This window comes from Sciurus carolinensis, chromosome 16 (genome assembly GCF_902686445.1).
Source record: "Sciurus carolinensis chromosome 16, mSciCar1.2, whole genome shotgun sequence".
Lineage (NCBI taxonomy): Eukaryota > Metazoa > Chordata > Mammalia > Rodentia > Sciuridae > Sciurus > Sciurus carolinensis.
In genome coordinates this window covers 877,089-890,111 of record NC_062228.1, presented here as the reverse complement: position 1 = coordinate 890,111, position 13,023 = coordinate 877,089, and the positions used below count along the sequence as shown (strand labels likewise).

Here is a 13,023-nt window from a genome sequence, read left to right as displayed (position 1 = left end):
CGGGGTGGGCGGGGCCCTGCCGAGTCCGCCGCAGCGCGAGGGGCGGGGGACTGCTGAGTGACGGGCCGAAGGGCGGGGCCGGCGGCGGTCACGTGACGCGCGCGGCCTCCCAAGATGGCGGTATGCATCGCGGTGATCGCTAAGGAGGTGCGTGCGGCGGATGGCGGAGTGCGGCCTCCAGCCCCGGCCCGCGCCCCCGGCCCGACCTTGCCCCAGCCCGGTGCCCGCCGATCCCCGGGGCCGCGCCGCCCGGAGTTCTGCGGTTTTCCTCCCGCAGCCTCCGCTCGCCCCCCTTTTCCGGTCCTGCTGCCTCTCCCCAGTGCTGTTTAGGAACGGCTGGGGTCGTGTTGTGCCTGCGCCGAAAGCTGTCCCGGGCTCCCGGCGGCTTAGTGTGGCGTCCCCTTCCCATGCCACCTGCACCTTCTCTCCCGCCAAGCCTGCCCGCGGCCCCAGGCGGGCCCTGCGCGCTCACCCTGCCCGCGGCTCTTGCAGCCCCGCTCCCCGGCTCCCACCCACTGGCGCTGGCCGCGCGTTTCCTCCCGAAAGCTCTTTCTGAAGGCTTAGGAAGGAGCTCAGGGCTACTTACATGCTCCTGCTTACAGGGAACCTGTTTCCCGGCCATTCTTCCTGAGACTGGATTCCGAGGCGGCAGGGATGTGGCCTGTCCAGGCTCTTGGCGGGCTTCCCTCTGAGATCACGCCACAGCTTAGCACTTGCTTAGTAGGTGCTCCTACTTAGGGTGGGCTTATGTCACACAGCAAAGTACATTTAGTGGCTCGAAAAACTCGTGCTGAAGTTCAGTCTTGTGGAATCATTCTGTGTCAGGGACTATTTGCAGATCTGTTGATCCGGTATCAGTAGGTGTGAGCCTACTTAGTGTTCACTAGATCTCTGCATTTCCCTGTGCTGGGCAGGCGTCTGGGGGAGTCCAGGAAAGGTGCTGTGGCCAGGACAAGCAGCAGTGCAGAGGTGAGGAGGCTGAGCCAAGCCTCCAAGGGCTTAGTGAGAGGGTCCCTGTCCTTGCATGGTGTGTTAGAAACAGCTGGCATTCATGGTGCCATGCTGGGATGGCTCCACAGAGGGAAAGGTGGCCAGGGTGCAGTGGACCCCAGGAAGGTGAGTGGCCCATCCAGGCGATAGGGCCAGTCTTCAGGCTGCACTTGAACCCCTTTTCATGGGTCCTTTCTGCCCACCCTTGTATTGCCCCTCTGCATAAACCTGCTTGGATTAGGTTAGGCTGTTGAAGGCCACACCCACAGCAGCATGGAGAAATAAGCTGTAGGCTTTAGAGTGAGGACACGTCCCCTGGGGTTGGGGTGGGCCACAGGACCACTCTTAGAGGGCTCTTGAGCTCTAGTCAGAACTGGCATGGGCTGGGTGGATTCCTGTCCTTTCAGCTGTCACTGTCCTTTCTTGCAGAATTACCCTCTGTACATCCGCAGCACCCCCATGGAGAGCGAGCTGAAGTTCCACTACATGGTGCACACCTCCCTGGATGTGGTGGACGAGAAGATCTCCACCATGGGGAAGGCCCTGGTGGACCAGAGGGAGCTCTACCTGGGCCTGCTCTACCCAACAGAGGACTACAAGGTGTATCTTTTAGGATACTGCATCACCCTTGTAATCTCAGGATGAGCTTTGGGAAACACTTGAAAAATAAAAAAGGGAGAGTTTCAGCTGGCCAGGGAACTGAGGGGCCTGAAGCTAACAAAGGCCTCAGTTTTCATCTCCCTTTAATTGAAGATGCATTTGGGAAATGCAAGACTTGCGTGCTCCCGGGAGCACAGGGGCCTCCCTTGCTCTGTACCTGCAGTGTGTCTTCTGTGCTTTGCAGGGGCTGCCACCTTTGTCTAGCAGTGATGTCATTGTTGGGTCCTGCCTCATGCACTACTGGAAGCTCTTTTCCTTGGGATAAATCAGTTGAGACCACGGAGTTCAGAGACGTCCTCTCAGGCAGTAATGTAACTTGTGCACAGCAACATTGACCTGGGAGCCGTGTGTTACGCTATGATATGACCTCTGGGGCAGGTGGCGGGGGCTGGGGGTTCACCTTATCTATGAAATGTTGGTTTTGCAATTAGCTTTCTGGGCCTAGTACTGATTTAGAAAGAGGGTGAGCATCCCTGGTAGACGGAAGGACTTGGGATCTGTGAATTGGCACCCCAGGTGTCTGGTCTCACACCTGCATGGTTGCTGCAGGCCTGGCCTGACTTGGGCCTTTCCTGTGACTCAGGGTGTCTGGCTCCTCCAAACGAGGGCACACAGAGGTCCCTTGGCTCACAGGCTCTTGATGTGGGGCTGTGTCAGTTGCTGTCATGCGTCCCATGTTAGAGCATGTTCCCTGACTTGCTATGAAGATATGGCTACGTGACCAACTCCAAGGTGAAGTTTGTCATGGTGGTGGATTCCTCCAACACAGCCCTTCGAGACAACGAAATTCGCAGTGTAGGTGCAGGGGTCTGAGGCCACATGTGGGGGTTGTGTATTCTCTTTCTCACTGTGTTGAAATACTGAGAAGTCAAAGGTCTGGCAATAGCCATGTGTATATTTTCATTTAAACCATTGTTGGATCTTGTTTCAGATGTTCCGGAAGCTGCATAACTCATACACAGACGTGATGTGCAACCCCTTCTATAACCCTGGGGACCGAATCCAGTCCAGGTGGGCCCATGCTTTCTGGTTTGCTCTCTGTATAAGGCCTGCCTTGCTGAATTGGAAAGTTGGGGAGCCATGAGCCCTGTTCCCCCAGGTGTCAGTTTCAAAGCAGTGAAACCTTGATCCTCTGATCCAGCTCTGATGCAAACCTCCAGGTACAGAGCAGATAGGAGGGGCAGAACTTGCCCATTTGGTTTCCTGGTTGAACTCCAGGAATATTTAAGTCCACTCAGGAAGCTTGGCAAAGGCCCAAGCTTATGGACACCAGTTCAGGGAGGAGATCTGCTGTGTCATTGCCTGAGCTACTTTTCATGTTGAACTGGGATGGTTAGGAACTTGGATTGCAGGCATTTTCCAGGTTGTCTTCAAACGGACGGACTTGGTGGGGTGGGTAGCGCAGTGGTAGATTGCTTGCCTAGCATGCATGGGGCCCTGGATTCGATCCTAGCCCCACAGACAAGTAGAGCAATGAGTGAGACCACTCGAGGCCCGAGTACACCTCACAGAGGCATTCCATGAGGAGCCGGGCTGCGTGAGCTCTGCTCCAGACCTGCCTCCCAGAATCCTGTGTTCAGGACAGTTCCCCAGAGGGCCTTCCCTTAGCCTGGACCCTGTGTGTCCAGTCACCCTGGGCCCCAGGTGAGAGCAGCAGGCGTTGCCAGGCTCCACAGGGCAGGGCCAGCACTGTGCTCACAGCTGCCTGCCCACCTCCCTCCCTGACCCGCTGTGACCTTCAGGCCCCGACCCTGGGAGGACCTGCAGGGACAGCTGTGGGGAGCACGTGTGACTGCAGAGGTGAGGGCGATCTCATTCCTGGTGTGCAGCGAGCCCGGCCTCGTTGGAGTTCACTTACCTGAGCATCCTGGGGATGGGGCAGTAACTTGGTGCCCAGCAGAGGGACCCAGGCTGGGAGGCCGCCTGCCTCTGAACGGGCCCGTTTCCCTGTGTAGGGCCTTCGACAACATGGTGACGTCTATGATGATCCAGGTGTGCTGAGCAGGACTCTGCTCTGAAGAGACGCAGCTTGTGCGGAACTGTGCCTAGAGACCTCTGCTTTTGTCTCTTCTGTCCTGAGTGTTGCCTCGTGCAGGGGCTGGGTGGGGCTTTGCATGGCACCTCTCCACTAAAGAACTTTGGAGGTGAGATCCACTTTGTTCTTCTCTGACAGCAGAGGCTCTGCTGAGGGACCGTGCAGAGGGTCCCCAGTGGTGTGAAGGGGAGGCTGTGGCCACAGCAGGAGGGACAGGGGCAGGACATCGGCCTCTGCCTCTCAGCTCTTGCTGGGGCCTTGGTAGGCTGGACAGTCCAGAACCAGCCTTGAGGGTGGAGGCATGGGGTAGCTGCCCACCTTCCAGGAGCAGGAGGGCTCTCATTGTGGGACCTGTCTTCCCTTGTAGACATGGGCTAAAATCTCCGCCTAGTGGGCACGATTCCTGACTTGCCTCTGCATTCCAAATGGCAGAGGCTTCCCTCCTGTTTGAGTCCAAAGTGGTTAGAAGACGTGTGGCGTCCAGACTGGTGCTCCCAGCCAGGGCTTCCCCTGAGACCTCACAGCAAAAGCCAGATAGCAGTCCTAACTGACCAGGACGGAGGCAGCTCCTTCTCAGGGTCAGGTGGCCGGGGCTGTCTTTCTTTCTGTCATCGGATGGCATGTCTGAGTGGTGATGGTCTTTTTTTTTGGTACTGGGGATTGGAGCCAGGGGCACTTTACCACAGAGCCACATCTTCAGCCCTTTTTAAACATTTTTATTTTGAGACAGGGTCTCATGAAGTTGTTGAGGGTCCGGCTAACTGGCCCAGGCTGGCCTTGAATTTGTGGTCCTCCTGCCTCAGCCTTCCGAGTTGCTGGCGTTATAGATGTGGCCACCGTGCCCTGGCAATTCCTTTCTTTCTTTTCTTTTTGTGGATTTAAATGTCTTTAAAGCCATTGGCTCCTGAGTCCTGGACCTGCCCTCCCGTGCAGGTCGTCCAGGACTCTGGGACCCGGGTGCCTGGGCCGGGTGGCGTGCACACCCTGGGGCTGCAGGGCTGTGGGAGGTGAGCTGCTTCTCCGCCCAGCTTTGGACTCACCTTCCAGTGAGCATGGTGTTGATTTCTAAAAATACGTAAGAAGAAAGCCCTGGACCTCGGTCACCCACGGGAACAGGAAGACCAGGGCAGGACTGGGAGGTGCCGTGAGCAGTGGCTGATTCTGACGTCCTGGACCCCAGTACTCCGGGGGCCTTGGTCTCCAACAAGAGCCTTGCGTTTGGAGAGGGAGGAGGGGACTGCAGCCCAGGTGTGGCATCCTGGCTGCCTCCCTAGCACCTATCTTGGCACCTGTCCTAGCAGGATAGGTAGTTAAGGTGTTTCAGTGGGTGGTGTTGGAGGAGAACTGCGGGAGAGACCTTTAAAAGGGGGTTCATGGCTTAGGGAGCATCTGTCACCATATCCTATCTGGAGCATGGGTACGATGTCTGGAGCTCAGGTAGCCCTCTTGAGGGCATGAGGACAAGGCTCATGCTGTGTGTACAGGGACCAGTGAGGAGTCTGGCGCTGGCTGGCATGCGGCCCGGGACTGCTTTCATTCAGCTTTTTGCACATGAGAGAACAGAACAGACTCCTCTCTTGTTTAAGCCCTGCTGTGTGGGTGTTCTGTTAGGGTAGCCAGACCAACCTAAGTGCTCTTCAGGAGAGGGCTCTCCTACACATCGTTGGGTGGCGTCCCCATTCCAGGCTCTAGAAGACCAGAATTAGGAGTGACTTCTCCATGTGTGGACAGTGCATGCAGTGGGGTCCACTCGCTGCCCTGAGGCCAGCCCCTCCCTGGTACAGCCCGGCCGCTGCTCCCACCCAGGTGGCTCTGCGGCTCCTCCAGCCCAGCTGCCTTCCCTCCCACTCCAGCACTGCTCCCTTGGCTGTGCTGGTTGGTTGCCCGCCCTCTATGGCCAGAGTGCCTCCGCACCACCACGCAGCCCAATGCCGGACGCTGAGGACTGCCTCCCGGGAAGGAGCAAGCTACGCTGTGGGCCAGAAGACTCTCGGGCGCTGCGTGCCCATGGGTGTGGCAGTCGGTCCCTGGGCCCTGGGGAGGAAGGGCTGGGGTGGCAGGCTGGAGCCACCATGTGAGCCTCTGCTCAGGAGCCATGCCCCTTCCCTGAGTGGCCCAGCAGGCTCTGCCCTCAGCCTCTCGTCCCCCCCCCCAGGTGGGCCTGCACCCAAGTCCACCCTGGAGCCAGATGTGCATGTGCCCTGGGGCAAACGTCCATGGTTGCTCACTTGCAGACTGCAATGCCCATCCGGTGGAGCAGACCCCAGGCCAACTGGACGCCTGACTTAGCAGACACGGGGCCCTGAACTAAGCCAGCGCTGCCTGGTTTCCTGGGCTGTGCCAACAGTACCACAGACTGGGGGCCTAAAGCAGCTCTGGCTCTGGCGATTCTTGGCAGCCCTTGACCTGTGGGTGCATCTCTCCAGCCTCTTCCTCTCCCTTCTCCGTGTCTTCTTGGCATTTCTGGGTTTCAGTCTCACGTGTCATTAACCCTAGGGTCCTCAGGTGGTCCAGGAGAAACTCATCTGGAGGGCTTTAGGTACCAGAGATTGAATCCAAGGGCGCTTTAGCACTGAGCCTCATCTCCAACTCCACCCCCTTTCAAAATTTTATTTAGAGACAGGGTCTTACTGAGTTGCTTAGGACCTTGCTTAGTTGCTGAGGCTGGCTTTGAACTTGTGATCCTCCTGAGCCACTGGGTTTCGTGCATGCATCGCCATGCCTGGCTTGTTTTTGTTTTGGGATGTGGTCTGTTACCCAGGCTGGCCTCAAACTCACCATCCTCCCGCCTCAGCCTCTTGAGTAGCTGGGATTACAGGTGTGCATTGTCATGCTCTGCTGGAAAGAAAGTCTTTGAAAATGTGTTGAAAGATTTCTGGATGAGTCAGGTTGGGGTGGCTACGCCTGTAATCCCAGCCACTTGGGAGGCTGAGGCAGGAGGCTCACAAGTTCCAGGCCAGCCTGGGCAACTTAGCAAGACCCTGTCTCAAAAAATAAACAGGGCTGGGGATGTAGCTCAGTGATAAAGTACCCATGGTTTAATCCCGTTCTGCATTAAAAAAAAAAAAAAAAAATTGAAAATGTTCTTTACCAAGTGAGGTCACATTGACAGACTCTGGAGGTTGGAGTGTGGTCCTATTTCCGGGTCACCCCTCCCCTTGCTGGAAAGGCCAACACTGACCCAAGGTTATGAGGGGAAGATTGGGGGCATAGGGAGAAGTGGAGTCTGGGTCACAGGCAGCCAGAGCGCTCCTGTGGGAGGGGAAGCTCCCCTGGGACTTGGCGGACCTGCAGCCTGGCCCTGCTCCCTGTGGGCTCTGAACGCAGCGGGGGCACAGGCCCCCCTCCAGGAGGACCTGAGTGACTGCTTCCACCAGGACGAGGTGCCCCAGCAGGTCTCCACTTCTGCTTCCTGACCTGATGAGGTGGGCCTATGCCAGGTACCCCCAGGTGAGGAGGGGGTGGCCAGCTGTGCCCTGGAGGTCCAGATCTGGTGTGGAGGCTGCATGGTGTGGGGTAGCCACCCTGTTCTCTGGGACCCTGAGCCATATCCACAGCGCCCTCTGGAGTCCACCCAGAGAAAGACGCGGAGTGAACTTGGAAGAGACCTGTCATATGCTTTTAAAATATTCAAATTTAATAACTTATGCTTTATTCTAAGACACACAGGTTTCTCTTTTCCTTTAAAATGAGTTGGTTGAAGAGCCAAGTAAGCCCATCCCAGCCACACCCCTGCCTGCCCCTCCTCCTGCCCCTCTCCCGGAGCCCCCGGCCCACCACCCATGGGCCAACCGTGTGACTCGTGGCAGTGACCCTGGGGTCCAGCCCACCATGGTGGACCGTTCAGCCACACCAACACGGCCATCTGGAGCACTTGTCCCCCAGGGAAACTTGGCCATTCCTCCTGACCCTGCCCTCAAAACGCTGTGCCTTCAGTACGGCGAGAAACGCGGAGAGGCTCTTCCGCGGGGCCTGTGGGGACAGGGAGAGCACACCCTGAGGCCTTCAGGCAGGAGGGCACCTGGCCCACGGGCCCCGGACGGCAGGATGAGGGCTGCTTGGGCCTGCCATGGCTCCAGCTTTCCTGGGAGGGCCCCGGGGCAGGGAAGAACCCTGATCTGGCAGCTGCTGTGTGTCCAAAATGCCCATCTGCAAGAGCAACCCTGCCACAGGCCACACCCCCACAAGGGCGCAGTTGAGCCTGGTGGGACCAAGCGGGGGCAGCCCCTCCAGTGGACAGTGCCCTCTGCACTCACGCAGGCCTTGACTCAGACCCGGGCAGCTGTGGCCAGGCCTCTGCTAGAGAAGTGCCAGCAGCCTCTGAGCCCCGTCAGATGAGGCTCTGGGGACCCCTGCCACCCATCCCCAGCTGACACCCACACAGCCCACTCACCAGTGTTGCCCACGAGGTCTGAACTGGGACCTGCACTGGAGGCCACTACACAGCAAGGCTGTGGCCCTGGAACCTGGTGGTCCCCGCAGGCCCCCTCGGTCTGTGGAGCTGATCCCTGGGAAGTTGGTCCTCTTGGGAAGTACCTGTCACCAGAGGCCACATGGGTCCTGCCATTGTCCCTGCCTCCTCCTGGCCAGGATGGCCTAGCACCAGCCCCAGGCTGGGCCCACAAGCTCCTTGAGATCCCCACTGGGCCTTGTACCTGGATGCAGCCATATTGACATGACGTGCCTGGTGATCACCAACACCCCCGGCAAAGGGCTTGGGAGCAGAGCGCCTCCCCTGGACCACACCCAGACCAGGCCTGGGACTGAGGGTCTGAGGCTCCTTTTACACCCCGCCCTGGCCATGTCCTGCCACTTGCCCGAGGCACACAGAGAAGGGTTGGCTGGGGCAGCTGTGTGTCCTTGGGTAGGTGCTCCAGCCTCTCTGCACCTGTTTTCCTCTCCGAGGATTCTTGGGTTAAGAAGTGCTCAGCACTGCAGTGCAGTGGGGGCCGAGGGGTGGGCAGGACGCCAGAGACGCATACCTTGATGACCCGGCCGCGGAAGACACTCTCATCCAGCTCCATGGCCGCCTGGGCAGAGCTCTTGGAGGCAAACTCTATGTAGGCATAGCTGGGGGCAGGGTGGGCACGGTGAGGGCCCAGCCCCACTGCCCACCTAGCCCTGCTGCCCCCCGGCCCTGCCCGAGGCCCCACACCAACCCCTTGGGGTGTCCTGAGAACTTGTCGCACAGGATGGTGACGCGGTGGACCTCGCCGCAGTGGTGGAAGTGGGCCTCCAGCTCCCTGGCCGTGCCCCCGTAGTCCACCTGCTTGTGGCATGGCAGGGCTGCAGGCCTGGGCTCTGCAGAGGCCTCGCTCCCTCAGGGTCTTCTTGGCAGAGGGGTTGGGAGGACCCCCAAGATTGGGCCCATGGCTGGGGGGCATTGAGGCCCTGGTCCCCAGAGGGTGGGAGGACAGGCTGAGGGGGGCTCCCTCCTGTGGTGTGGCCGTCCTCTGCACCACGGGCTGTGACCAGGGGCCTCGGCTTGGGCAGGGGGCAAATGGCTTTTCAAAGGCCGTAAACCTCACCCGAAAATCCCACTCTGGGTGCTGCTGGTGAGACCCCATGCGGGATGGCAGGCCCACGTTGCCTCCAAGGGACAGTCAGACCCACCCTCCTGTCCTTCCTGGAGGCCTTTGGGTTTGCTCACTCATGCCCTCTCTCCCTCCACCTTGCCAGTGCCATCAGAGGACATGGCGTGACCACCAGGCTGGATGCCCACTGGGAGGGATGTGTCCTGCTGCCTTCCCTGCCACTCACGTTGCCCACGTAGATGGATCTGTGGTCAGCCTCCACCTTCTCCTTGGGGGTCCCAGGGAAGGGGCAGCCTGTGGAGACGGGGCCTGAGGACCAGCAGCCCCCAGGGTGGGCACCTTCCACCCCTCAGGGAGTCACCCAGGCCCGCAGAGATCTTGGGGCTCCTACCTAGGGTCCTAGGGCTGCTCAGCAGCTGCCCAGCCCCTGTGCTGTCCTCGTCCCTGGTCTTGCCCTGCACACTGGGTGGTTCCAGCCGCACCTTGGCCTGCTCCAAGGCCCACAGCTTCAGCTTGATGGCCTCCAGCTCTTGCAGCCCATGCCCACCATGAACCTGGGAGGGGGACAGCTTGTGGGCTTCTCCAGAGGAGGGCAGCTGTGACTGGCCAGCCCCGGCAGAGGCTGCAACCCCTTCGGGGTGAGCCCTTCTCTGGACAGGACACCTCCTTCTGAAGCCTCAGGCTGCAGGGAAGCTCTTGGGCCCACAGAGGCCCTGACTCTGCCCCAAGGCCTCCCCAGCTAGAGGCTGCCTGGTCTGCAGCCCAGGCCTCACCTCAATGCTGCCTCTCCCGGGCTGGTAGGCAGCAGGCATCTCCCTGAGTCAGTTGCAGCCGTCAGTTCCTGTCCCCGTGCCCTCCCCCTGGTGCCAGCGCTCAGCCACCCCACAAGATGCTACCTGGTCAGGCTCTGGGCTCTCGGCAGGACTCTCCAGCTGCAGCAGGGACAGCAGAAAGCTGGCGTCTCTCTCGTCCTCCTCAGCTTCCCCTCCCTGCTCCTCCCGCCCACCCCCACTCCCGGACCCCAGAGGGGTCTTCTCGGTCCCCCTCCAGGCCCCCCAGCCCTGGGCCTCAGGATCCCAGGAGACCGTCTGGAGCCAGGCCTCAGTAGGCGGCGGGAAGAGAGCATGGCTCAGGAAGGGCCCCATGGCGGGTTGGAGGCTGGTGGGCCAGGCTCCTTCGCTCACCTCACGCCCACACCTGCCTGGACCTGGGTTTTAAGCCCACCCAGGACAGCTGCTCCCACTTGCCACTGAAGAGGGCCTCCAGCCTGAGAGGGCAGAGGGCAGACCCGCCTACGCCTTCCTCCTCACCTGGCAGGCACCTAGGACCTTCCAGGGAGGAGGAGCCGAGTCTGGCCTGTGGAGGGCTGGCCTCGCCGTGAGCTCCCTGGTCCCCAGGCTGTCCACACCCCTCGCAGACATGCCTGCAGCAGCAGGCCATGCAGGGCATAGGCAGGCCCATGGGGCGTCCTGGGCCCAGAGAGAGGCAACCACCTCGTTCAGGCACCTCCCCACCCTGCTTAGGGCCACATTTAGGTTGGAGCCCCTTGAGGTGGATGAGACCCTTTAGCCAGCAGTTACTACGGCGTGTCCCCGCGTCCACTGGAGTGGCTGCTCTGGAAGCATGCTGTGACCACAGTTCACCCTGACCAGATTCTGGTGGGACTCCGACTGCTGCTTCCTGAGCTGCCTCTGTGCCCCAGGCCAGGTGTGCAGTGCACACAGCGGCCCACCCACCCCAGGCCCACAGTCATGCTGTCTGCAACTCGGGCCCCAAGCTGGCCACTGGGGTCTCTTCCCGGGACCTTTGGGATGGGGGAGGAGAGATGGCCAGTGCCGAGGGTGGTGCTGCACTGGGGAGCAGGGCAGGGGTGAGGATGTGGCGGCCGCTGCAGCCTGGGAAGCTGTCGACCCCAGCTCGCCCCTCCCTCACTGGCTCGGGTCTGTTCTCACCTCCAAGAGGCTGACCCAAAGCTCTGCGTCCCTGGCAGCCCGCGAGGGAAGGATTTCTCTGGGCAGCCATGAGCCCTGGAGAAAGAAGATCTGAGCAAATGGCCTCCTGCCCTCCACCACCACACACGCTGGTGGGCAGGACCCCAGGGCCATGTGCCCTGACTGCTGCTTCCCGGAAGCCTCCCCGGCTGCTCCTCCCCACCAGTGGCCACTGTGCCTGGGTCACTCCCTCTGTCCTGCGTCAGTTTTTCACTCCAGGTCTCCCCTGGCAAACCAGAGTGTCTCGGAGCAGCGTCCATGTCCATGCTGAGGTCAGACTAGCTGCCCAGGGCAGCTCCCCTATGGGCTGCACCCCTCCCCTGTTGTGTGGCTCAGACACCCCTCCACCTCCATGTGGGAGGCAGGACACTGCGGGCTGTGTCCACGCCAAGAGTGCTGGACGTGGCCCAGCCTGGCCAGACTGCTCTGAGCTCAGCGTCTGCAGTGGAAAATCTCTGTCACCCCCACGCTGCCCTGAGACGGCTGTGCTCCAGCCCAGCAGGCCCCCAGGTGCCCGGCCCGGGACAGTGCGCCCCGCGCGGCCTTTTCCACACCTTCAGAATACACCACGCACCAAGCCTGGCCGTGTGTTGGTCACAGACCCTTCCTCCAGGCCCCAGAGTGCCACAGCCTGGCGCCAGATTCTCGCCTGTCAGGACACAGGTGGCCCCGCCCGGCAGCTTGAGATGGGTGACCGTACTGGACATTTCACACATGTGGTCGGGCCCTCGAAGTCACCAGCATCCTCTCTGGGGCCTACGGTTGTCCAGGCCTCCTGAGGCACGACCCTCATGGCTCACCCCAACTTCCAGAGCTGCCCGCAGTCGGCCTGATGTCTGTCTCTTGTGCCCGCGGGCAGACGGGACAGGGCTGTGGGGTGGGCAGCAGACCCAGAGACCCAGGGTGCATGGCGTGGCCTCCCCTGAAGGAAACCCAGCACTCCCAGTTTAGCTCCTTTGGGGCATAAAGAAGGAAGAGGGAGGAAGAAGAGGAAGCAGACCTGAGTCTGCTCCCCGCAGCTGCAGGCCACGCCCTGGCTGGCCCTGGAGGGTGGCGGAGCTGCCGGCCCCTGGGCGGTGGGGAGCAGGGTGTGGTGCCTGCCTCCTGGCATCCAGAGAACGGTCGCGCTTGCGTCCGATGCTGGGGTGCCTCCCCCAGGTCTCGGGGGTGCTCTGCCAGGGGCCCGCTGGATGGAAACGAGGAACAAAGCCAGCAAGATGGAGTTTTCTGGAATTGCTGCTGGTGCGGCCGCCTGAGGCCTTGTCTGTGAGGGTCCAGAGCAGGTGGCACCTTCCTTTCTCTCTCGCCAGCACGATCCCCATCCAGGCCTTATTTCAGAAAATGCCCTGGGTGGCGGAGCCTGGGAGTCAGGGCAGGGGAAGCGAGCCGGGGAGGAGTGCTGGCAGGGAGCTGCCATGGCCCGAGGCCCGGGAACACCTCCACACCCAGGGCCACCACCCGGCGGAGCCCAGCCCAGCCAGCAGGGCAGATCAGGAGGCCTCTGTCCAGGCCGCTGGAACCCCAGCAGAGAAGGCGGGAGTGGCCCGGGGGCTGCCGCCTCCAGGGAGGCCAGCCCAGGCTCGCCCTCTTCTCCTGGGGACCCTCTTCTGGCACTGCCCCTGGAGGAGCAGGGGAGAGGGTGCCCAGCCCGTGGGAGGCCTCGTCGAGGCACGTGCTTACCCTGCAGGCAGGCCGCATGGGGCCCGAGCTGGTGCGCGGGCCACCTCCCAGCACCCGCTCTGGGCCCTGCTGCTGCTCTGCCAGGCAGGCCCAGGTTGGCCACTGAGCCCCTGGTCCAGTCTGCCCACCACAC

At 61.0% G+C, this 13,023-nt stretch overlaps 2 protein-coding genes across 5 annotated transcripts; one reads left to right on the top strand and one right to left on the bottom strand.

Annotated features, from left to right (window-relative positions):
- Positions 1-61: 61 nt before the first annotated feature.
- On the top strand, positions 62-4,597 carry Trappc2l (trafficking protein particle complex subunit 2L). 4 transcript variants are annotated; one of them, XM_047528619.1, is made up of 5 exons: positions 62-147; positions 1,420-1,592; positions 2,358-2,445; positions 2,582-2,661; positions 3,606-4,597. In XM_047528619.1, exons 1-5 carry the CDS (start codon positions 115-117, stop codon positions 3,649-3,651), a joined length of 420 nt encoding a protein of 139 aa, XP_047384575.1. In that variant the 5' UTR covers positions 62-114; the 3' UTR covers positions 3,652-4,597. The 4 variants fall into 4 exon arrangements, with proteins under 4 accessions (XP_047384575.1, XP_047384577.1, XP_047384576.1 ...); XM_047528618.1 differs by lacking the exon at positions 62-147 and adding an exon at positions 614-720; XM_047528621.1 differs by lacking the exon at positions 2,358-2,445 and having other exon boundaries at positions 1,420-1,590.
- A 2,743-nt stretch (positions 4,598-7,340) lies between these two features.
- On the bottom strand, positions 7,341-10,453 carry Pabpn1l (PABPN1 like, cytoplasmic). The gene is made up of 7 exons (XM_047529164.1): positions 10,113-10,453; positions 9,611-9,746; positions 9,446-9,513; positions 8,845-8,951; positions 8,668-8,755; positions 8,079-8,221; positions 7,341-7,657 (listed from the first exon to the last, which is right to left on the bottom strand). Exons 1-7 carry the CDS (start codon positions 10,362-10,364, stop codon positions 7,618-7,620), a joined length of 834 nt encoding a protein of 277 aa, XP_047385120.1. The 5' UTR covers positions 10,365-10,453; the 3' UTR covers positions 7,341-7,617.
- Between the last annotated feature and the right edge of the window lie 2,570 nt (positions 10,454-13,023).